Source organism: Lichenostomus cassidix, chromosome 5, assembly GCF_008360975.1.
Source record: "Lichenostomus cassidix isolate B80296 chromosome 5, HeHo_3.0, whole genome shotgun sequence".
NCBI lineage: Eukaryota > Metazoa > Chordata > Aves > Passeriformes > Meliphagidae > Lichenostomus > Lichenostomus cassidix.
Window position 1 is genome coordinate 13,654,662 of NC_139486.1, and position 25,879 is coordinate 13,680,540.

Consider the following 25,879-nt stretch of genomic DNA (forward strand, 5'->3'; position numbering starts at 1 on the left):
ATTTCTGGAAGCACACGGCACGAGACACCGCTCAGGGCACAGCGCGGGGAATGCTGGAGCAGAAGACGTAGTGCAACTCTTTCATGCTGTTTTAAGAAGTATCATATTTATTATGTTTACTTAGAACCAAATTGCTGTTTGGGGAGAGATGGGGAGAAGGGGAAGTTGTTTCTCAGACATCAAGGATTGCCCACCCTGCCTCCAGTTTTACCTTTATGCCATTTGAAGTGCCCGATCAATAAAGGGTATTTGACCTAACATTCTATTCAACTGTATCTCTTTAGGTCAGGGTATTACCCTAAGTGAGGCAAGCGCCACAGAAATAACCTCAAATGAACTGAAAAGCTTCACATGATGTGTAGACTTCACGGATGTAAACATTTACCTAAGTAACCTTATTCAGGCAATTTACTTCTAAAAATACAAACAGAAAATAGGAATGCTGGATTGCAAACAGTAGAGCAAAAATGGCATTTGCACTTGTAAGCTGTCCAGTATCTGTGTTGGCCACAGTCATCATAGGGCAGCTTAAATGCATTGCCTGGTTTCTTAAGTTAAAGAAATAAATGCAGTTTTTCTTACCTAATAAGCTGGGGGAGTTTATCACCTTACATCAATAGTAGTTTTCCTCTTCATCCTTTCCTATTACTTTCCTGGATTCTGGGTCTTATTTAGAGACAGTAATTTATTGTAAAACCAAAGCTTAATAATATATTCATATACAAAACGTATTTTTTTCCCCAACCATTACTATACTCTTAAATTTGACTTTAATTCAGTAGAGTTTATGAGGTAAAAATTTAATATAATGTGTAGGACATTTGTCATTCTTCGTTTATTACAAAAATACTGAGGAAATTAAGATATCCACACTTGCTGAATAGGACCTGTGATCTGGTTAATTCATTAAGTGGGGAACGCAGGAAAAAAAGTTACCTAAAGACAGCATTCCCGAATTTAGATAGAACAATAAAAATATACCTAAGCTTTATTTAAAAAAAAATCCTTAGTTTAAATATCCAAAACACAGATGGAATATCCAGCAGTGGTTCACCATATTATCCTTTTCATAATAAAACATGGCCTCTGAAGATTCATATCAAAGTTTGCGTTCTTTTGGTGACAGTATTAGTAGATATTTGATGTTCGTAGATATTTCAAAAGATTAGTTTAAACTCTGTAGACGTATCAAACTGCATCAGCCTCTAACAACAAAACCAAGATGGTTTGTTTCTATTGAGCAGACAATTCTACTATGATTATTAAATTAAAATTACTTTATTACTAACATCTTTCCAATATGAATACTGGATCTGTAAAAAAAGTGAACCTACCAAGTATATGTGTAATATATGTGCATTCAGACATTTCTGACTGTACCATCAAGACTTGCACAGTAACTGACGAAATTTGGTAAGTATTGTTCAGCCACAATGACGGCAAAGAGAGATTAATCATAGCAAAGGTACTTGACTAGTGTGTTCATGAACTTACATAAATGATGCCAGCATCACAACATGTATACCTTTTATAGAAATGCACCCAACTTCCAAATAGTATCTATTATGAGGATAAACATACTCTGCTTCCTCAGTAACTATAACAGTAGTTTTTCATGCATTTAAGTAGAGGTTCTGGCTCAGAATAAATACTGTGTGTCTTCTTGCTATGCTGAATTACTTTTGATTATTCTACATGCTGAAGAACTGTTTTATCGTTTATTGTGCATAAAATTCATTCTTCCATTAAGGTACATTTATTAACAACTGATATTCATTACAACTCAGATACCATATACTTGCAGCTACAAGTTTAAAAAATTTGTGGTTTAAGAAAAAACCCAAAAAAACCCAACCAAGCAACAACAAAAAAAACAACCCACCACCAAAAAAACAAACGAAAAAGCTCCCAAAACTAAGAAATGCACGAAGAAGTACATTTAATAAGTGGCACGCACACACTACCTACAGCAAGGAAGCACAACTTTAGCTAGAACTCATCAACTCAAATGTCTGATTCCAATCAGTATGTCTAAAGCCATCTGTTAAACCATGGCTTATTAATGTTAATTATTTTGGCTACAACAGTAATTTTCAGCTTCTTGTTTGCAGATCCTTATGAGTCAGTGAACTTAATTCAGGAGGTTGATGATGGGCAACTCCAAAAAACAAGCTACTGAAACCTATTGCCAACAGACTGAATAATATTGAACATAAATTTTTGTAGCTAATAGCAGATTTTTATTGGTCAGAGAAAATAAAAGAATTAAAGCCATTAATAACATAGTCAGCTGTAAGGAAGGAGTGATGTGGTGGGCAGGATATAAAGATGACGAATCTGTTTTAAACAAGACAAGCAACTGCATGCTGTGAAAAACATATACAACAGGAAGGTTTATTGTTTTAGGCAGGGCAATTATAATATGAAGACCATAATCATCACTGGTTTTAGCAGTAAAAGAAATTTTAGTAAAAAGGAGACTACTTATTGAAGTTACTCATATCAAGCATTTGGAGGATTGGGCTCATGCTGATACAAAGATCAGTCAAGGGATGCACAGCTACTTGTAATTTTTACTTTTATTTCAGGACATGCTTAAATGATTTGAGAAGAAGAGAAATAGTGCCATCTGCTGACATAAAGAATAAGCACTTGCAAGAAAAGCCAAAACTCTTTCAGCCAATGTTTTTAAAAAATGAAGTTCAAACTTGTGCAGAAAGTAGTGTAGCCCCAAATTGTTTACACACATGTTTCTTTTAGTTTTTTCTACTTTTAGGAATTTAGGATGGAGAGAAGGAAGGGATGCCCTTAAAATGTTTTGCATGTTTTTGGCAACTCTACCTCAACAAAGACACTGCACAATCCACAAACTTTCCCTTTAATAGCTAGAACCCCACGTCCTTCTGACTGTTACTTCCACTTCCTGTAGCAAACCTAAATGAATGTTCTCTAAACAGTAATTATGTACTATATGTCCTTCAGGCCATACCATATTTTGCCTTAGCAGAAAATTTAAGAGCTAAGTAAGAATTAAGTAAAATCGATTTAGTACATTCAGAAAAATCAGACAACCATGGGATTGTGCTGTTTTTTATTGTGTTTTCAATGGAGAAATACATCATCTGTTTACAAAATAGCTCTTGAAAAATACAAGGAGTACAGATACTATAAAACAAAGCAAACTCCAGTCATGAGACACTACGTACATCATGCGAAAGCAACAGTCTGATCTCCAGGTTATGAAAACTAGAATTAAAAAGTCACTATACAGAAAGGTTCCAAGTTTCCAGCTTGGCAAAACTTGGGTGCAGTTACATGAAACGTTTAATAAAATGAAAAATTTTCCGATGTGTAAACAAAATGACAAGACTAAATTTGTGCCTGGCAATTTCGATCTAAACTCCATAGCTACACAAAATACACAGACAGCTTGTACACTTCAACTGTTAAGATATAACCTTCTTTGGGGGGTGGACGACAGCAGGCTGCACAGGGCAAGGAAAAGAGAAATATTGTATACTAGACATCTTAGACAAATGGGAAAAAAAAAAAAAAACCCTTCAGTTACTGCACAGCCTAAGTAAAAGATAAGCTACACTCTGACTTTGGAGAATTAATTTAGAAGGATAAGGGGAAGAGTGTAAGTAATTTAACTTGTAACATGAAAGATGCACGTGTAATAGGATGGAGCACAATGGGAGAAGGGAGTTCGTAAAACATGCTAATCAAAGTATGGGAAGTATGATTTGACATCCCACATATTTCAGACTTAAGTAATAGTAACATGAAGTTTGTTATCTACATCTGGTATTACTGTTGGTATCCCTCATGTTCCTCAAATACTGCTGTTCTTTGCCGTGAGAGCTTCAGTTCTTTCAAAAGAAAAAGTTGTTACTTTTTTTGATAGGACTACAACAAAAAATAGGAGTAAGAGAGCTTACTAGATGTCAAGTGCTTACTAGAAATATGATTTTTAAAAATTTGGTGTTGTTCAGTATGTAAAACTACTTGTGATGAACCATCTAAAAATAAAAAGGTTAAAATTCTTAGGGAAAAATCTTTTTGCCTTTATTTAAAATTTGAAGCTTTTTAATGTATATGGGACCTATATGGAGTGTACAAAAATCATATTTAGTGATTCAAAGGCCATCAAGACAGGTGGTGTATTTCACAGGCACACAATATTTACCTAAACACTTTAGTCATGGGACAAATTTTGAATTCGTGCCTAGAGGCCACAAGGTATTAGAACTAGGTAAGGGGCAGAGGGGAACCCAAATGAGTACATGACTTGTTTTTATTTTGTATAAATAACTATTGTCCTATATGGTGCATACAAGTTGAAAAAACAATAAAAAAAAAAAACATTAAATGCAAAAGCTTTTCCCAAGAAATAAAGGGAATAAGGAGTTCAATTAGCTCAAAAGAAAGTTTATTTACTGTTTGATTGCTGATCTGTATGCACCTTAAAACAATCCTATAAATAAAAGTAGACCACATCTTAATCATGTCCCACCAATACCAAAACTTCCCAATTACTTCCTCAACTTACGTCTTATGACCCCAAGATTTGACATTACATTTTAATGACTTACTGCTGCTTGATGGCAGTTGAACTAAATATACTATACACTTTGTTTTCAATGTATAGCATATCATAGAATTTCTTCCAATTTGCAGATTACTACTATTGAAGAGATCCTTCAATAAAATGAACATTTATCACCTAAAGATCTAAAATTAGTCATACTCCAATAAAAAAAGTACATAAAAGTGCATTTAAGGGATTCTTATGCCAGTTTTATCTCAATTTTGAAACAATGCATCAAACAAATTCAATCAGAATGTCAAATATGGCTACAAATAGTGTTCATGTTTTTAAAGGCAGTAATCCTTCGAAATATTTAATGTAACTGTTGCTAACACATTAATTGTACTCCTGGCTTCACATACTAACCTGGACTTCCAATCAAGCGGCGGCTTTAGTCCAGAAAGGGAAGTGCACAAAATATACCTAAATCCATTTGCGATTATGTTCTAGTCTTGCACCCTCCGTTCTCCTTTTTTTCTAGCATTAGAAGACAACAGGTTGAGTTGGCAGATACTGTTTATGGACCCCTGAGGTTGTTTTTACCGGTTCAATCTCAATTTTATTGAATTCTTGATAACAGGAATAGGATTTGCAGGGAGAGCAGGGATATCTGAAAGGTCTGTACTGGGTGTTTTCTGAAAAGAAAAGAAGTTTGGTTGCATTTTAACTTTGTAAATATTAAAAGAAAAATATTGTAGCAATTGGCATTAACTTTCAAAAAAAGTCTTTAAAATACTTTTTAGGAATATATGAAGATAATTACAGATTGTAAATAGAGAAACAGGTATTTCCTTTACCTACACAGTCTTTACTAAAGAAAATTTGTACAAGAATCTTTGTGTGCTTTGCCTTTTTTGACAACTGCAAGAAATTAGCACGTGGTGCAGATAAAGCTGAGCCTACTAATAAACCTGTATTATATTAAAACATAATATCCACACAGTAAGGGTGCTTGATCAGTGACATCTAATATCTGGTCTACGTGTTTAGTATTTAAAAATGTCTTTTAACAATTCAGTGTTAAGTCTCTGCCCTTACAGATGAGCGACAAAACAGTTCCCAATGCGAAGTGAGTGTCTTCAAACATTCACATTCCACACTGTTGAGAAACTCTTTAGAGTCAAATTTCCGATTTTCGTATTGGTTTAGATTTACATGGAGAAAAGCATGATGAACTCTAAAAAGGTACTGTATGAATGTGTAAATTCCACCTTGACAAGAATCTGAACACTTTTTTCTCACTTAAAAGACTTAAATACCAGTCAGCAAAACTACATATAAGGCAAACAAAAGGAAGACACAGAAAGGAAACACTCTTGAGGTTCAGTGGGATTCATTAATTTCTCACTTGCCTTACAAGCCTCTAAGGTTGGGTGGGGTGAGAGGGTTTTTTTAAGTATTTCTCACTTCTACTGTGGCACATTATTTGCCATCCCAATAACCCAGTTATTATGCAATACTTCACATAATTTATCACAAAATGTTTTCTTATGTTATAAATGTTCAAAATTTACATAAGGTACATTTGATACATGGGGAAAACTGCATTAAAATGACTGGTCTTAATTGCTGCTTTATTAAAAATAAATCAGTCAAGTTAACACTGACTGATGTAGTAGCAAAGCACAAAGTAGCAAGGACTCAGGGCAAAATAGATCTGAACCTCGCATCACCCCTGCCCCGAGTAACCGGTGCTGATGTGCAGTTTGACATGTTTCTATTTTCTGCAACATGGGGCAGCGTTTTAAACAAAGCCAGCTAAAACACGGAAAAATGACAGAAGAGGCTCACCATCCTTTTGTAGTTTCCAGATTACTTTTGCTAAAGTAACAACTACACAATCTGTAAAAAAGCTACAAAGCTTTATATAATCCCCCTTCAACAACAGATGAAATAAAATTGGTGTACTTACTAAATGATCTAAAAACTTCCCTGAAGCAGTTTAGGAAGTCCATGTGGCATCTACAGTTTTTGCCAAACAATTTTGGTATCTTTATTCAGTACTGCTCATACAGTTCAAAACGTCCAGTAAGAAATACCATTAATACTATTGAAACAATCTCCATTTTCAACCAACACATTTACTACCACCTTAATGATTCAAGTGTGCATAAAACTTTTTGATAGTGATACTTTAATCAGCAGAGCACTAAGAGAAGCTCAAAAATGCTAGTAAGACACAGATGTGCTCTTTAAAAGTTGTTACAATATTAGAAACAAAAATTTAAGTGAATGGCACAGAATTCTTACTGTTTTCCAAAGGACCTTATGCCAGCTGGCTAAGGAGTAGCAAGCTTACAACTTCTCTCTTGTACCAAGTATTAGAATCTGAAGTTACATTTCAAACATCCTCAACCTCTACCTGTGTATCTTTGAGCAGCAAGCTATTTAAAGTATTTGTTTCCTTGTTAGGATTATTCTGTGATGTGCAAAGCACAAAGGAATAAACTGAGCCCCTTACTTTGAAGGCACAATTCAGAAGAGCGAATCCAGCTTCGGTCAGTTTGTATGGCAAGCCATACCTGTTTAGCTACAATGCACATTCAATAAGATCAATGACCATCTAAAACACAAAAATTGTGACAGTAACAACAAGTAGCTTTCCATACAATGGATTTATATTTAAAGTTATACATTTATTTTTAACATCTGGACTCATTTCAGTTTCAATGGTTTCACCACAGATTAGCATACATGCACATGCATGGCAGTATTGCATTTAAAAACAGTACCTGAGGAGCTTGCAGAGAAGTTGTCTGAAGAGTTTCTGTTTGAGAATTAACATTCACTTCTGTCTCAATTTGCTCCTGAAAAAAAACAAAAGCATCACCACAGTTACACCACTTCCAATGAGCTACTTATACAGAACTAGAACTCCAGAATACTTTATATTGTGCATATACAGCAAAAGAAAAGTGCAAGCATCAGTGCTTGCTGCATTGATACCCTTCCTTTTATAATTTAGGAATCACCACACTGGAGAATGTTTCACTTATTAGGGATTTGACAACAACACAAGCTATACCACTTCTCAGTTGTCACTTGTTTAACCAGTTAACACCTTTTATACAAAATCCTATAGCAAAACATTACATATCATTCAACTCATTAAAGACAAAAAGTCTTATCAAGGAAGATCATCTGAAAAGCTACGGAATTTGTTGAAAATTCAACTGCTTTTCCACAGCTTTTGCCATTCTGCCAGGAAAGTTTTCCTGCTGCTTTAATGGGTTGAATCAACTTTCTGAATGAATAGATGAGTGTCAGAAACTGATTTTCAGGTACACACTAAAGCAGGACAATGGCACATTCTCATTTTAATAAAAACAATCTGCTAGTTCAAATTGTACCATTTAGAAACCATACCCTAAAAAAAGCCATGCATTTCAATGGAAGAAAACCTATGTTTATGTTAATTTAAGAAATTTAATTCCACCATTTCCTTCCATAAATATAAGGACAAAGATGAGACTGCCAATAAAAACTAATAGGATTGCCTACGTCTTTTATAATGATCTGTATCCAGTGCATCTATTTTTGAAGTGAGGATTAAGTGCTTACATGTGTTTCTGCCCTCACCTATCTTAAGTGCAGAGACATTTCAAGGTGACTGCCTAACAAGATACAATTCCTTGCCTAAAGGCGTTGAACCTATAAACCAAAGAACTTAAATGTAAGTTTAAGCATAAGCATCATCTCCAGTGTATTCCAGAGACAACAGAATGTGCCCCATAAAACCTGCAAATGCCCAAGTGGAGAGGAGCTATCATAAGGCTAAAGAGAGTCTGTCACCCTTTCTGTTCACCACTAAGCAGAAAAATTCTCTGTTAAATTACGAGATTCTGGAGGGGCAAGTTCAAGCTCCAAAGTCCCAAAATAGTATGCTGTAACTTCACACACTAATTTCACTGCCAGAGAAGATTTATTTACCATCACATGAAACTTTTTTATCTGAAAAGTGAGTAAGATGGCTGGCTGTAGGATTCTCAGTCCAACATGCAAACTCCCAATAGAATACACAGGACAACTGCTCATTCAGTAATTAACATACATTAGGTTTGGAACGCAGCAAAACATGGCATATTGACACATCTCTGATCTGATTAAACAAACTGAAATTTAAATATTATTATCATTTTTTCAGCATGCATAATACCCCAAGAATGACCAGCAAAGAAATGACAGTCCTATGTGACTATGGATTCAGGCTCAACTTAGCCTAGCAGCAGGCAAAGCCCTGAAATGGCATCAATACTGACACAAACATTAAAAAAATAACGTATCATTTTGATATCTTTACTGAAGAGTCCATAACTAGACACGCTCTTAGTCATTCCTAGAGAAAAACACAGTAATTTTCACAAGGAAGACAAAATTATATAGTCTAGGTATAAATACCTTTGCTTCCATTTTTTCATGTTCGTTCAAATCTATACAGCTAGTATCTTCACTTATTTCATCCTGCTGAAAAACAAACACAGAAACTATCACAAATCATAAAACATATTTTTAAAAAAATCAACAAGAAAATAAGGTCAAAGTGCTTTTGAGGACAGAATTAGTTGCAAGATTTAGCATGTTATAGGCTTATCAAACTAATTACTTTTAAGACAAGAATTTACATTCTAAGCATTTGTGCTAACACAGTATATGTGTCACGTGATGAATATCAACCAAATAAAAAATACTAACACCTTGACAAGCTGGAAACATCAAGCAGCAATGCAATCAGATTAGGAAATATCTGAGCCTTGGAATATGAGAATCAGCACTCTGGATGAAATGAATAGTCAAAGTTTTGAACATTGCTATGGTATGATCTCAAAATCTCAAATACCTCTTCAATTTTAATTTTCTTAGGAGACTCTTCTTTATGGGGAGAAGATGTCCTTTTCACTGCTGCGACAGGGCTAGGCATTTTTGTTGCAACATTTCCTGAACTTCTTGATGATGGATTTAATAGATACGCTGAGGGAACAATTCTAGAGATGGTAGGCTTTGGTGGTGGAGAAATGGCTGGTTGTGTGGCAGTTTGAGGAATGCTTTCATTTGAAGTACCTATGGACAAATAATTTAAAGATCTTCAACAAGAGGAGTCGACATAATAATTTCAGTTCAATCACTGGTATTTTTGGTCTCTAATCAAAACCCCTGACATCAAGCAGCCATCAAGGAAGTGGTACAGTTAATGTTTAAGCATCATGTTTGGAACAGCAGGTGTGCATACACTGCACAGTAAAGTTGCAAGCTCATTCTTGAGCTTGAGTGCACCCTCAGCAAGTTCACTGATGACACCAAGCTGTGTGGTGCAGTCGACACACTGGAGGGAAGGGATGACATCCAGAGGAACCTGGACAGGCTGGAGATGCGGGCCAATGCAAACCTCATGTAGTTCAATAAAGCCACTGCAAGGTCCTGTGCCTGGGTTGTGGCAATCCCAGGCACACCCACAGGCTGGGCAGAAAAGTGACTGAGAGCAGCCCTGAGGAGAAAGAGCTGGGGGTGATGGTTGATGAAAACATGAGCTGGCAATGTGCTCATGCAGCACCACAAGCCAACCATGTCCTGGGTTGCATCCAAAGGACTGTGGGCAGCAGGTTGAGGGAGGGGATTCTCTCCCTCTGTTCTGCTCTTGTGAGACCCCACCTAGAGTGCTGTCTACAGTTCTGGCGTCCCCAATACATGTAGGACATGGAACTGTTGGAGCAAGTCCAGACAGGTTACAAAGTTGATCAGAGGGCTGGAGCACCTCCCCTACAAAGACAGGCTGAGAAAGTTGGGGTTGCTCAGCCTGGATACGAGAAGGTTGCACGGAGAGCTCACAGCAACCTTCCAGTATCTGAACAGGGCCTACAGGGAAGCCAAATAGGGGTTCTTTGTCCTATCACCACAGTTCCTGACAAAGAGTAATGGGTACAAACTGAAAGAGGGGATGTTTAGATTAGATATTAGAAAGAAATTTATTACCGAGAGAGTGGTGAGACACTGGAACAGGTTGTCCAAGGAGGTTTTGGATAGCCCAACCCTGGCAGTGTTCAAAGCCAGGTCACCTAAGGCCTTGAACAAACTGGTCTAGTGGGAGGTGTCCCTGCCCGTGACAGGAGGGGTTTGGATTAGATGATCTTCTAGGTCCGTTCCAAGCCCTTAACATTCTATGATTTTGACAAAGAATTCCTGTACCAGACACAGGGTAGCCATGGCAATGACACTCTGCTTAGCCTAATTAACCCTGCTTAGGGCAGGCTATATGAGCCCAGGAAGAGCTCTTTACTAATACAGCTGTATTATTTGTGGTACCTGAAGATCTACTGCTTCGGTACTCAGCCATAGATATATATGCATTGCCAAGACTGCCTTAAATAAAATCCAAGAGCAATCTGATACTCCCTTTGTCACTCAAAAATTAAGTTTATCACTTCTCAGGCTTAGACTATGCAATGACAAATATGAAGTCATCACAGAGCATCAAATAAAGAACTGTAATTATATACATCCTTTTGAAAAATGCGCCATATGACAAAGCTCTATCTCATCAATTGCCTACCTCAAACCAATAAGCGCACATAGGGAGATGCTCCAGGATGAGAAAAAATACACTGAGGAAATTTTTCATTAACAACTATCAGGTGATTAACATTTTGATTAACCAAAATATAAGAATGAACAACTTCTGATTTGCTTCCAAATCCAAAAACCAGTCACGCCATTTAAGCTCCATTTAGTGCTCATGGACAAACTTACTCACACAGATGCACCTGTGACACGATAAAAATCAGAGAGAAGTAAGACTAAACCATGCCACACGTCAAGAGTGAAATGAGAGATTTCATTTTGAAAAGCTAACCAGTTGCTCCCCTTTTCCATCTATTTCTGACTTGCTCCTTGTACACAGCTAAAGCTCCGTCAAAAAAGAAGAGTAGCTGAGTCTAAAAGAACATTTTTTACCAGATGCTTTTATTCTTTGACTAGAGAGTCAAATTTTTAAATTTTTTTTAAAAGTGTAATTCTTCTTGCAGAAAATGGAGGATAAATCAGCACACACAGTGGGACATATCTGAGCAGACATCAGTAATGAACATGTGTTTCTGCTTACATCTGAGTCTTTTTCATTCCTAGAAATCAATTTCATGAAGCACAAGGAGCGGGAACATGGGAGCACAGACTACAAACAGTACAGAACCACCTTAACTACAAAATTAATTAAAGAGAAATATAAAAATTGTTCTTCCAGCTTCAGAAAGTTTTTTGTCATTTAGCCAATTAAATGACAGACCTACATTAGGTCATTGAAACACTACTCCTATTGTGAATGGCGAATACAAATTCCTAAGAATAAAAGAAATAAACATCACAGCATAAATATTCCTTTATGATTTTCTGAATCTTAAAGAAATTACTGAACTATGTGTATCAAGGAGAACACATTACAGCATGTGTTAAGTAAAGACTAAAAGACTCAAACTGGAAGAAAAGCTGTCATACAAACATTACCAAAAATTCAACAGAAACAATATGCTATGGCATTTTCCTTACCCCCTGAGCTTTCACTGGAATTTATTTGTGGCACAGTGACTTCAGAAGCCTGTGTGTTGGTCACAGATGCTGCTGTTACAGCTGGCGCAGGACTGCTTCTGCTAAAAGGAGAAGAATTATGAAATGCTGAACATATTAGTAAAGCTATGGTGCTACATGATCTGCCTTTCATCACATCATATGTGTGACCACTAACTATAGCTGATATTTTACCAACATTACAGAGCAGAACTTATGTCAGTAAAAAGGTAAAAATGAGCATTGGCAATCTACTATCAAACTGAACCAATGAATGCTATTTCAAATGTTTTATTTACATCACTCAGTGACAGTTTTGAGACCAGGAAAAGGCCATATTTTAAAAAAAGGCAAAAATTAAGGGAGACCCCACCCAAATAAGGTGCAGGAGAAAACACAGCAACTATTTACTGAAGGATGAAACAAAACCAGTATAGAAGGACTAGAACAGAAAGCTAGTTTTTAATCTACAGACACAGTTACAATGATTTCAGTCTAAAATCCCATGCAAAGGCCTGGGGCTTCAAGTGATCACAAGAATGATCCTTTTTTTCCATGTTCAAAAAATTGGGTAGCAGTACATGTCTAAAATCAACACAGGGCAATTTCCACTTCACCTGTGACATCCTAGGTATCACAAACTTATTTCAATAGCACAGTTAGTTGTATCAACTATTGTCAATCATTTACCAATGAAGAGTAACTAAAAGAACACTTGTCTAAAGGACTAAGTCAAGTATTTCATCCTACAGCCCAGGATATACATGGGGTGAATGCAGAATCGTAAGAGATTGATGATAACTTCTATGTATATCAAAGACATGAACATCAGACTCTTAAAAGGTGAGAGTAAACTCATGATTATTATTGGGGGAAAATGGAGTTAAGGTAGGAAAACAATAGAAAGTTAGTATTTAAAAAAAAACATTAATATGTACACTTTTAAAGTCCAATGGGAAATTTCCCTAAAATTAATTCGCACAGGTATCATCAGTAACAGCAGTAGCACTACTGATTTCCCAGACAGCAAATGTAAGCCTCTCTACTGTCTCACACTTGGACCCAAAACTCACAAAATATTTCCTCACCATCACAACTACCTGCTCATTACCTCTCACAGCCTCCTACTGCAGCACCCAAGTTTTTGTATCATCGTTTTCTAAGCACTTTCACCCAACTCTGTAATTCCTCATCTCAAGTCCAGTGCCACACTCCCTATCCCCCAAATTTAGCTCTACTGCTCACACTGGAAATAAGATTATCTATAACATCCATCCAATTTGGAACATTCTCACCTTGGTAAGGGTGGTATCTCATGCGTGTAATATTTGCCATGTGTTTAACACAGGTAACTGAGGAAGAGAGAACAGCAACAAGACTGAAAACCTTCATTACCCCTGAGAACTTCCAGAACTGTTCAACGGACTCGTCTTCATAGCACTGGTAGGCGAAGGCACAGACGTGCTGTTATCACTGTCCATAGACAAGTCTAGGCTGCTGTCATTCAGAGCTGTCAACCTGATCCCTTCTGTCGAGTGCTGCAAGCCACAAGGCAAAGGAAAATTCTGTTAGTCTAATTACGGGTTTAAAAATCAGAGATTCAAGTTATTTCCAAATGCAAACTTAAATGAACAATTTTCAAATCCTGTTACATGTAAATAATCCACTATCCTCTCACTGCAAGCATTTACATGTTCACAACTGTGGTACAGATTTGTCTGGACCAATCACATTCAAAAACTATTACTGTATTTAATGATTGTGTTTTCAGCTTTATTTCAAATTTCTTTGGTTTTCTGGGCTTACAAATAATTTCATAAACTTTAAAGTAACTGATGTACATCAAAAGAATTTAAAGAGGATGTGAACTTAGTCCATGGAGAAGAAAAACCCTTTTGTGACATAGTACTACTACTTAAAGAGATGTATTACTTAACATTTACATTGTTCTCTGAAACAGATCTACACTTGGTTTCAATAAAGACTTCCTAGTCTTTAAAACAGCATTCAACATAAAACAGCCATAGAATTAAAGCATGTTATTCAGCTACACTTAAAACAGTGGTTTAGCTATTAAAAAACCCAAGCAAACCTGTACTGCTCTCAGATTAAGTTAATACAAAGCAGCAGGGATTTTGAAACAGACTGAATTGTTCCATTCAAAGTTCCACCCCTTCCTCCTGACTCTACTAAAATTAAACAATAGTCCAATGCAGCATCTTAATTAAAAACTAATGCTACCATTCTCATATATGGCCACACAGGTAAACTATTAAGCCAGACCTGAAGATACTATCCACATTGTTGATGTTTTGAGAAATCTAGTATTATATTTAGTGCACCTAATAATACTGCTACAGTCAAATAAGATCCTATTGCATGAAAAATTAAGATTTCAAAATATGATTTTAATTCTTTGATTAGTAAACCTAAAAATCTGAGGAATCATTTCTCAATGGCATTTTCATTGCTCTCAAATATTAGTAAAGTTTACCTTTTTCTTTTTCTGAAGCACGTGATTAGGTAGCAGTTGGTGAAGTTGCTTACGTTTCACATGCCTTGCAGCAATCTTCATATCCATCTCAAACATTTTGCTGTTTATTGCTTGCCTATAAACTACACAATTAGAATAACATTAAGACATACTAAAGCATTTTGCCAAGTCCACTTACTTGCCTAGGCAGAAACAATTTGCATTTCAGAGCATTTATTACCCTCAAGAACAAGAATAATGTTTCCTTGTTCTGGAGGAAGAAAGGGAACTGCCTACCATGCCAGCACTGATTGTAAAAACACAAACATTAGTTTGGAAACAGGTGACCTGTTTTACAAGAAAAATGTCTTGTAAGCACACAGTTCTCTATATTTTTAACAGGTTTTAACTGTAAGAGCTCTGAAGCAAACTGTTAATTTCATCTTAAAAGGACTGAAGGTAGAAATAAAATTTCCTCATAAGAAATTTTTATATAAAATTATTTTCTTCACAGGCGATTGTATTTATGCAGCTCCTGCAACAAATGGTTTTTAATTCAGGAGTTAAGAGCTCATGTGCCATCTAATACACTAAAATTATTCTGGCAACTCATACACCACTACTTTTTACACAGAAGTTATTAAAGTTTGGATTTTTTCTGTTTTGTTGGGCTCATTTCTCACTTTGGTTTTTGTTGTTTGGTTTAATTTTGTATGGTTGTTTTGGTAGGTTTGTTTGTTTAGTTTTTGCTTCTTCTAGTTTTGTATACTATGATGAGTCATTTCTCTTCACCTCAGAATGCCTGCTTCTGGTAAGTGAACATGGTATGCACTAGTACAAGAACTGCGCTGGAAGCCAGGATCCTGGGTTCAAGTAAAGCCAGGTAAAAATTAAAAGCTTGTTCTTTCACACTGACTGTCTGCACAATGTTGAATAGAAGCTGGGGCAGATGTATGAATAAAGAAGGGTTCTGTAGATCTTAAATACAAAAACTCAAGAGGTTTCTCCCTTATTCACTGTCTACTCTACAAACATTACGGGATCTCACTGAAAGGGCTGTGAAAATGTAATTAAAAAGGTGTTAAGAGAGAAGTACACAAAACTCAATGAAGACTGAGTATTAAGGAGTACTTCACTACTTCTTGGTATTGAAGAAGCTCATAAAGCCTTTTTGTAAAAAATTACTACAGCCAAGGTAGTATTATGCTCAACAAAACCAGACCTGGTTAATGTAGTCCATATTCCTGACATTAGGTCTTATGAAAGTTTCCATACAAGGAAAACTGAGATCACTCTTCATGTCTCTCCTCCTCCTCTTGCTCCCACTAAAAAGCAAGCTATTCTTTAAATTTCATCCTGGAAAATGCTTAGTTACTTTTGATAAAATCTTAGGGTCTATTCCAAGAGACAGGGCAAAGAAGTCTTTTTGGATGGATTAAAAGCAATGAAGGCAGACCCACATTAATTTCAGATTACCAAAAAACCCACAACACACACGAATTGTTTACTAGATTGTTACTTCTAGAAGCATATTCACAAACTGAAAACTCTGCACCATAGTTTATAAGGACCTTGATGAAATTCCACTCCACTTAGAAGTGCATATATTTAGACCAACTTCAGGAATATAGTGCAAATAAATCACATCCAAAATTGTAAGTGCAAGTTTCAGTATTTTCATACCAAAAATCTCTGACATGTACACAATTGAAATATCTGTTTACAAACAATAAAAGACCTGAGAAACTGTAACTTCTGAATTCCTTCACTCCTTCAAAGCAACAGCCAAGGTACTGTCTTTTCTCAACTCTCAAAAATTAGAGTGATGTTCCTATAGCTGCTATAGCTTCTCCTTCACCACTAATAATTACAAGAAATATTTTACCTCTCAAGAAAGAGATGTCCCTCTGCAGCTATTATGTGACAAAGAAATTTGAAACCTTGGCATGACTTATAAATATACCCAAATATTTATTGAATTCACAGATGTGAGGTGGAGGGGGGAGGTCAAGGTGCTCAATTCCCTTGCTTCCTCAGACTTACTGAGTCTTAGAAATCCAGATACCGGGGCTGCATTAGGTAACACTTGAACCTATTCCTTCAACTGTGTAAACACAGACTACTTGAGCCTCAACTATTGTTTAAAAAAAAAAAATGCAAATTTATTAGATAAATCTGTCAAAGCTACCATTCCTGACACTCTGGAGTCACACTCCCCAGCTGTTACAAAATTTTTGCTCACAAATTTCTTGTGTGTGTATCAAGTTGTTTTTGTGAATCAAAAAGTAAACATCAGAAAGCCAAAAAGCTCTCTTACTCTGAGTGTCAGACATAAAAGTAAAAGCTACTGAATCAATTATCTGGTATGAAACACCACAGAATAAAATACACTTTGCTAATCCACTGATAACTTTAGCTTCACCAAGTAACAAAAATATTTAAACTATACTCAAAATTTTTGATGTTAAGCTTGCTAGCTCACATATGATGACTAATTCATGTGTTTAATAAAGATTACAAAATAATGTACCACACTTTCAGTGAGATCTGCAAGATGTGTGTATCATTTTTATCACTTTTAATGAGAATAAACTGAAAGTGAATAGTCTGAAGTGTTTAGAAGCATTAAAACTCATTGAAAATGTGTTTCATTAAATAAAACCCCTGACTCCTTAGCTGAATCCCTGTCCTGTGTGTAGATACAATTCTACTACTGAGTGTTATGAATAAAGACTACCTTTTGAGCAAAGACAGTAACTTCAACAAGTTTATTAATACCAGAACACCTAGAAAGCAAAACTCACCTGTGTCTGTAAAAGACTGAATGTCGTAGGTAAGATCAACACTTAAATTTTCAGAGTTTTCAGTTTTCTTAAACACCAACCCAATCACCCACATTGTACGGTATTCTTCCCTGGAAAATTTTATATTAAAAAAACATGTAATACTGACAGAATTAAGTAACTTTAGAAGTTATCTGCTGCAATAGACAACAGTTGTATGTTTTGGTCCACTAGCAATCGAAAACTACACATGGAAAGGCAAAACCCAAAGCTAACAACATTCCCTTTTTGTTCACAATATAAAAGTCATGAAACACTACACACCTACCTCCAGCAAATGAATTGAGATCAGTAGATTACTCTATTAAACTGTGTTCCCATATTTATTCTCTCATGTATCTACTAGTGTGAAAGCAACTAGCTCTCAACTAGACACAGCAACTATAAAGGCACTGAAAGTAATTAGAATCTATTGCCCAACTAAGCAACTTGCATTTTGCCACCTAAATATATCGTCAGCATTTAAATTTCTTAGCTGCAACTGCAGGCTTCAGTTAAAAGCCTCCCTTTGACAGTCCCCTTTCACATAGGAAGGTGAAAGACATCCTTTGTATACACTGGGAAGACAACTTTTCCTGGAAGTATTGCCTGTATCAAGTCCCCTGGAATAAGAAGTACTTGGAGCCTCTGATTATGCAGGCAGTTGTAGCTGTATTCACCCACTAAAATGGTGCTGAAGAGGTACTGCCTGCTTTTGTCCATTTGTACTTGGAACATGCATGTAATAATTACATAACCTTTAAAAAAAAAGTAGCAGCATACTGTATTTGAAGCAGTTAATGCGTGGAAAAGGCTCTCTGCAAGGCTAACAAGGCTTTTCACATATCCCAGTAAAAACAAATTTCTCCCCCATTCTCACAATTCACAAAAAATATGATTCCTTACAAATTAATTACAATGCTATCTAGAAATAAAGTCTTGAAAGAGTTTGCAGCCCCCACACACCTGCAGTCACTGTTTTGAGTGGGGGAGGAAGGAGTCAAAAAACATTTAAAATCCTCAACTATCTGAAATACTTTACATTCTCTCCACTGTTTCCACAACCTGACAAATTCTAACAGTCAGTATGATTTCAATGATATTCATTCCCACTCCTAAATTTTGTAACATTAAATGAACTTAAGTTACTCAAGAGCTCTGTTCTACCGTGCCTCACGTTCTCCCAGATTCTCAGTGCTTCCTCACAATTAAAACAGTATCAACTAAGTAGCAGTAACTTATATAGGTTAGCAAGAAATTATGCAATTAATACAGTTATTAACAAAAATATATTTCCCCTTATTTTCTGATTTAGAAACGTTCTTATACAGAATCAAGTGTACCTAATATCACAAATAGTACTTAAGAAGAGCTGAACATTGTTTGTCTGCCTTTAAGCACTGTCATTAAAAATTAATCCTAAAATTCTATAAAAATGTCAGCTTATTTACTAATGAAATTGTATTTTAGTCATGTTAGCTTCTCTCCACTAAATGAAAAAATGGGTTTGCTTACTTGTCAGGATTCTCCTTGGGTGCTGGGAATGACTGTGGATTCACATGAGCCAGTGTAATGAATTCATTCTTCTCCAGGTTTCCAACTAGAATACGGATTTTTGATTCCACCAAGCCCACCCTGTATAGATGTCATTTATTAACAAGATCTCATTAACAGGAAATAACAGAAGTATCTAACATCATGCATCAGGATAAAATCCTCAACATTCTCCTCATACTAATACTTGAGACTACTAATGAACTACTGCACGTCAGATTAATTCAGATGAATAGTTTTAGTTGAGGCATAACAAAAACTTAAGGGAAGCTTAAGAATGCCCTGAAGCTCTCTCTGTGGCCTGATTTTACAAATGGAATTAAATACAAGACATTACACATCAAGTAAAAGGCAGTCAGAAGGAACCATTACAGGTTTATCCAATACCCTTTTGGCTTCAGATGATGAATTTTAGAGTTGAAGAAATTCTCAATACCTGCAAATTTTAATATTTCACTAGTAAGAGAATAGAAACATGGGAAAGGGGAATTTTTGTTTTAAGAAACAGCATTTCAAATGACTGAAAACATACCTCCCCAAACTGCTTATTAAAAAATGTGCACAAGGCATTTGTGAAGTAAACCTGACAATGCTGTTAAGTAAAAATTCAAGGAACAGCCTTCACTCCCCAGTTTTTAATTTTTGCTGTTTTTTCAGAATGCTACAATCTTTATCCATTTAATTTTGAAACACTGAAGCTCCACTTTCATTAAGAAGACACCTGATACACTAGATACTCCCTTGTGTCAAAGGTCGATGGTGGGGGGGGAAGGGAGGTGTTTGTTTTTGCTGTTTGGTAGGGTTGTTTGTTTTTTGGGGGTTTTTTTTGTTTGTTTTGATTTGGTTTTTTTTTAAATCTCAATGATTACTCACCATTCTAGTCGCTGCTTTTCTGTCGGTGCACTTGCTAGAAGTACAATATAATGCCTTTGGAGATAAAGACAATATGCTATTCTATATGTATTTCTAAAACTAGACATTCAAACCTTAATATTAAAACTTTGCAGTAAATTCTACATTTTAAAACACAGATTATTAGCTTAAGTAAACACCCTACATTAATTTAAGCTTTGTTAAGGAGCAGAAGGGGCTATGTCCCAAGTGTGTGACTAATAGACTTCAAAACATTTTGGAGTTTAGGGCCATTTGCAACTCCACTGTAATACCAGTAACCTTAATAAAAGGTTAGGAATGTAGCCCTAGTTGCAATATTTCAATATCTGGTGGGATCAGGGATTTAGCTGACTATGAACAAAGGAAAAACAGTTGTTCACAACTACCTCTACGTGTCAACTGTCTTAGTCACAACATTACTTCTTAATAGTGAGAAGAGTGGTTAGCACATACAGATTTGTTCAAAATCAAAAACAACACTATGAAATGTGGTTTAAAAAAACTGGTATCTGCATTTTGGAATTCTCTGAAGACACTTATCTGAAATTTCATACGGAATGTTTCTTCTGATGATAATTCTTAAACTCTAAATAATATTCCAGGATATTCAGTATATACCCACTGTAAGTAGATTTCAAAGAGACAGTACACAAAACAAGAATGGTATTTCAAACAAAGAAGCCCAAGGACAGCAGAATGGGAAAAGATTACTTTTGAGTTCCTAATAAGGGAGCTGAGGAAATCTCATATGCTTACAGCCAGATTTCTCAGAAGCTTAGCTGGCAAGTCTAACATCCTAAGTCATCCAATGCCACTCTACTCTATACTGATATAGCATGTTTAGGTACCTTCACAGCAGGATTTAAAGAACAGTAGAAGCACGACAGACTGGACGCTAGCATATAGCTCATAGAAAGGACAGCAAGGTCAATGATGCTGGAAAACTACGGTGCAGAGACCTCTGGTGCCACAGGCTTTCAAATCACAACAGCAAATCCAAATCAACGTATCAAATTAGCAGCTACATGTTTCTGTACTTATATTTAGGTGGAAAGAGCCAAAATCCTGCTACAATCCTCTGATGTCAGTCAGAGAATGTCAATGAAACAAGAACTGGAAGGGAGACATTTGGAGAAACTTCTTCTCTGTTCTGAACAATATAGAGATAAAATACACTATTCATTTTGCATTCTGAGAGTATTAACTGTTTCATATAAAACTGTTATGGAAAAGGATAACAAGGGTCCTTTAATTCTGTATGAGAAATTACTAATTACAATATTAGCTTGTTCTAAGGTGCACTACACTTTCAGTAAGATTCCTACATCACACACACACACCCCACACACTTGCAGAATGTTTCATTCAATAGGAACAACAATATTTAAGCTTTTTGATGTTTTTAACCATGTCTGAATCGAAAGACAAATCTCAAACAGGCAAATACTTGAGAAATCAATTTTCCAGTTATTAACAGCAGCTCTTTGAAACAAACTTCTGAAGAACCATTTCAAAAAAAGCAATGTGCTTATATCTAAAAGCTTCAACTAGCTGGTAAGCACCTAGAAAAAGACCCTAATCTTTATTTATTAAAAAAAGTAATAAACTATTTTTGCTCCGGTAGTGTTCACTGAAAAAGAAAAAAGTAAAGGATCCAAATTACTCACTAGAAATTCCCTACTACCATTCTCAATAAAATTAAATAGTAGGAGCTGTTAAAAATTAAGATATACTTAGTTTTAAGAGTCCAAGGTCTCACTGCTATATTTTGTTAAGACAAGGTTTGCTACGAGTGCCTCATTCATAATTTTATCACAAAGCACATGTGTAATTCAGAAGTATCTATCACTTCATTATAAAGAAAAAACGGTCTTAGCTTAAGTTTCAATTTCTCAATGAGAACTTTCAGATTCTGGGTATTACTTTGAAGTATAGCAGTTTGGGATTTTGTTTGGGGGCTTGGAGGTTTGAGTTTTTTTACAAACTAGTGGTGTTTTTCTGTCTTCCTTTCAGCATTCTTTTCATAAAAATAACCTAATGTAGATAGCATGGAATTCTAATGCATCATTAACTCAAGTATTTCTTTAAAAGCCACCAAAATTATTCAAGAGTCATACTACTCTCCAGGAAAAAAAAAAACCCAACTGAGAACATCTGAACACATTAATTTCAGTTTTTTTCTTTATTATCTGTCTGGGAATTATACTTTTATCCAGTACTTTAAAGTCCTATGAAGCCAAGGGTTTAAACCACCTTTTTAAAAGGTATATTTATATTCCACTTATTTAGCAGAATATCCCTTTTAATGACATAGAAAGAATATGCTAGAGCTCATTAAATGAGTGCTATTTCTCTCAAAATCACACTGCTCTCTTGGTCTTAAGCTGTAATGATTTCATTCTCATGCAACACCTCAAACTCATGTTATATCCATTTGAAATTCTAATCACTTCCCTGTAAAAACACCACATCCATTTTCAGTGTCGTTGCTTTCCCCGCTTTTGAGAAATTTAGATCTACATGAAGGGCAAATAATACATGTTCCAACTCCTTAACTCCAAGTAATTGCTGACAGTTAAAACGTAAGAAAAAAGTAAGTAACTGAAAGAAGTTTTCCTCATTTTACTAATTTCTAATCTGCTCCTACCATGCAGGTACGCAGTAGCCTCTAGATTTCCTTAGTCACATGTCATTGAAGTTAATTTTAAACACAGACAGAAAGTCAAAAGTGCTTATGAACAATAGATATTCAGCAACTAATTGCCATTGAGAGCGACAGACTACTGAAGCTATGCTTTCAGAGATTAAAAGAAATGTTTGTCTCAGAGCAAGGATCAGATGTTCTCTTATCTAGCAGAGCATTACACACTGCTATGAATTTCAGCTGAGCATGCCAAGGCATCTAAAATTTAAACAGGAGAAGAGTGTGAAGAGGGAAAAAAATTCAAAACATCTAGCTTTCAGATGGAGATTTGACCAAGAGAGCCACATTTATTGCATACAGATGATTGCAAATAATTATTTTGTAAAGGCTACTAACCAATTTTTTTAATTAACCTACTAAGAGAAAACAGAGAAAATCCAGGGTAATTTAAGTTAAAGCAGACTCCATAATACCATTCTACAGTTAAAAAAATAGAGCAGAGATATTTCCTGCAAAACAGAAAAACTGGATATATAATGCTGAGCAAAAAAAGCTTTTATTGCTACAACTGGTAAAATGGCTAAAGCTGGTACACAATAAAACCTACATCAAAATAGAGATTATTTCAAATGCCATTAAATGCTTCCTATTTTTTCCTACTTTTAAAAGAAACAAAGAAATTGTACTAGGGAACTTATTAGCAACCTTTTGAGCAGAAACTGATCTGTCTGCAGCCCATTTTTTACTTAAAAAAATAATAATTTAACATTGCTCTTTAAATGGTTTCAATCTTAAGCTCCAAGGAAAAACATAAAAGCCATCCAAATGTTTTAAAGCTTTTATCATGCAAAAGGTATAGAAACAAAACACAGACACATTATGAAGGGTCATCAGTCTCTTTTAATGGGGGAACTGAGTAATTCAATCTTGTTTAGATTAGTACAAAACCAACCAACCACCCAACACAAACAAGTGTAAAATATATTTGATCTCGATTCAAGAAAAATGGGTCTCCAATTTCAGCTGAGGGCAAAGAAGATGTAGTCCATATTTTAATAATCCATTATTTATTATAAAAATACAACTTTCAGCAAGTCCGTATACATTTAACAAGCTTCTGCCCCACAAGCATATTACTATAAAACCCTAAAAGTGTGAAATGTGAATTTCAATATTTCCCTCAGAGACATTACAAAATTAGAAAAGCTAGATGTAAGTTAATAAAGATCCAAGAGCCTTAAGCTTTAATGAAAAATAGTAATAACTAGTACAACTAGTAGTTAGTCAACACAATTGCAAAAATATCTTTTATTATCAAAATAAACTGTTGACTATATTGACAGAAGACAACACGGTTTCAAGTACTTATTCATCTTAAATAGTGACCTTCAGAATAAGTTTTTAACATCTTTTCTCCTGGGAAGACCCATTTTCAGAATGCTTACTGACAGCACTAAAGAACATTTCTATCATGTATTTCTATAAGTCAAACTAGATTACACTTCTTCAATGTTATTGGTAGCACACCAGTTCTAGAATTAACTGGTGACATTCTAAATACCTGGTCAGGGACTAAAAGGTTTCTGAAATACAGGTTTAAGACACAACATAGTACCTGAGGAGATTATTCACTTTCTAAGAGAAAGGACAGTATGCATTCACTCTCCCACTCTATAGAAAAATCCTAACAAAACCATTTTTGGACATCTAACGTATGTCTATTTATGAACCTGTGCTACAGAGCATTATTGGGTAGTTCAACTGATAAAACTTAAAATATTCTGCCATGCCATAAAATACATACTTGTACTTCTGAAAGAAGTTTGGAGCTTCAAAAAGTTTGGACCACTCTGCCTTACTCAGCAAAATTTCATCTGTGATAGCAAGACCTAAATTATAAAAAAAAAAAAATTTAAACTTTTTTTTAACACAGTTTAGTATCCAGACCAATGACAGTTTATTAACTTAGCGAAGACTACAAATTATTACCTCCCTTCAAATTCACAGCAATTTATCAACAACTATAATTGTCATACTTAATTTAGACATTAGTTAAACAAATCATATTAAAAACACCTCATAATGTGTGTAGAAATGTATGTAAATTGATCAGACTGATTATTTCACATTTTTGCTCTGTGGTGGAACATAGCTCCATTTAGTTTTTTGCATATGCCACAATAACTACTCAGTTCAAAGACAATACATCTTTTTCCTTCTAGCATTTGAATCACCTCTGGTGCAAGGCATTTCACAAGGCAAAGAAACAATGAGAAAATAAGGTACTGCTCTGTCTGAGAAACCTACGTGTAGTTGCTCCCTGCATCAAGCCGACTTGTTGCTTTGATAACATCTACTCTTATCTGTATAATTAAAAGTACATTACTCGGATAAATCCAGGACTCATCTTCCAGACAGTATATTGCCTTATATTAGGTACAGAAACAGGCATCAAGTGGAACTACTATTGCTAATCTTTCATGTAACACAACACAACCTAAGCCCCTAAAATAGTTATACCACTAGTTCTAATTTTCAGAGCACAAGGCATTCTATTTCATTACCTTCAGCTTCTAAAAGTGGACAGACCTGCAGAAGTATCTACTGAATTTGCAACATTAGGCGTAAAGAGCCAACTTCTACCTCCCTCAAAACAGTCTCATGCCAGTAACATTTTAACATCCACTCCCCTCCTCCCCCCTGCAAAGCACACCTGCAATGAAATCATTTAAAATCTGTCTGAAAACATTTATATAGAGAGCATAAGATAATACTTACCTTGTTTAAATTCCTCAACCATGACCATCCGTGTGGAAACGGACACATTGTACGTAGAGTTCTGCTGGGGGTATGCTGGTGTAATTATAGGCATAAGATGGTACCTATCACTGGGGTTTACCTACATATAATAACAGCCAATCAGTTTTCTTCAAGCATACACATCAGTTAACAAATTTGGATTTCTCCCTTTACTACAACCAAGTCTTAAGTTCTAAGAGACCTTAGTTTGCAGACCAAGAGTTCAGAGAAAGTTTAGAAAACAGTAACGCTTTCACAAAGGACATCTTTCTGAATGACAGTGATGTGGGAGGGCTGTAACCTGTCAGCACATCAAGATAAGCTGCAGGCATTTCTAAATCCAGAAATGCCAACCGAATAGAACAATTTCCCTCCTAAATAGAAATTAGTTTGTGATCACATGAAACCAAGGACACCTCATCACCATATGAGCACCTTCTGCAGAATGACTGGCTTCAGACCGTGCCAAAGGTATTTTATACTTTATTTCTGTAACACTACTGAAAACTAAGAGCCATCTTAAGAAAAGAGGCTCTATGCAACCTGACAGA

At 35.6% G+C, this 25,879-nt stretch overlaps 1 protein-coding gene across 7 annotated transcripts in view; it reads right to left on the reverse strand.

Annotated features, from left to right (window-relative positions):
• Nucleotides 1-3,074: 3,074 nt before the first annotated feature.
• Nucleotides 3,075-25,879, reverse strand: part of PAPOLA (poly(A) polymerase alpha) — a 43,191-nt gene continuing 20,386 nt past the window's right edge. For 2 of the 7 annotated variants that reach the window (XM_085061430.1, XM_085061429.1), the window contains exons 11-22: nucleotides 25,308-25,428; nucleotides 24,334-24,418; nucleotides 19,865-19,918; nucleotides 18,953-19,072; nucleotides 17,420-17,529; nucleotides 14,637-14,758; nucleotides 13,538-13,680; nucleotides 12,125-12,225; nucleotides 9,429-9,649; nucleotides 8,990-9,055; nucleotides 7,324-7,398; nucleotides 3,075-5,226 (exon numbers count right to left, since the gene is read on the reverse strand). In XM_085061430.1, the coding sequence (XP_084917556.1) occupies nucleotides 5,131-5,226; nucleotides 7,324-7,398; nucleotides 8,990-9,055; nucleotides 9,429-9,649; nucleotides 12,125-12,225; nucleotides 13,538-13,680; nucleotides 14,637-14,758; nucleotides 17,420-17,529; nucleotides 18,953-19,072; nucleotides 19,865-19,918; nucleotides 24,334-24,418; nucleotides 25,308-25,428 (1,314 nt within the window). In that variant the 3' untranslated portion in view covers nucleotides 3,075-5,130. Of the gene's footprint in view, nucleotides 5,227-6,807; nucleotides 7,122-7,323; nucleotides 7,399-8,989; nucleotides 9,056-9,428; nucleotides 9,650-12,124; nucleotides 12,226-13,537; nucleotides 13,681-14,636; nucleotides 14,759-17,419; nucleotides 17,530-18,952; nucleotides 19,073-19,864; nucleotides 19,919-24,333; nucleotides 24,419-25,307; nucleotides 25,429-25,879 lie in introns of those variants that run through there. The other 5 variants (XM_085061432.1, XM_085061427.1, XM_085061426.1 and 2 more) reach the window with 5 other exon arrangements.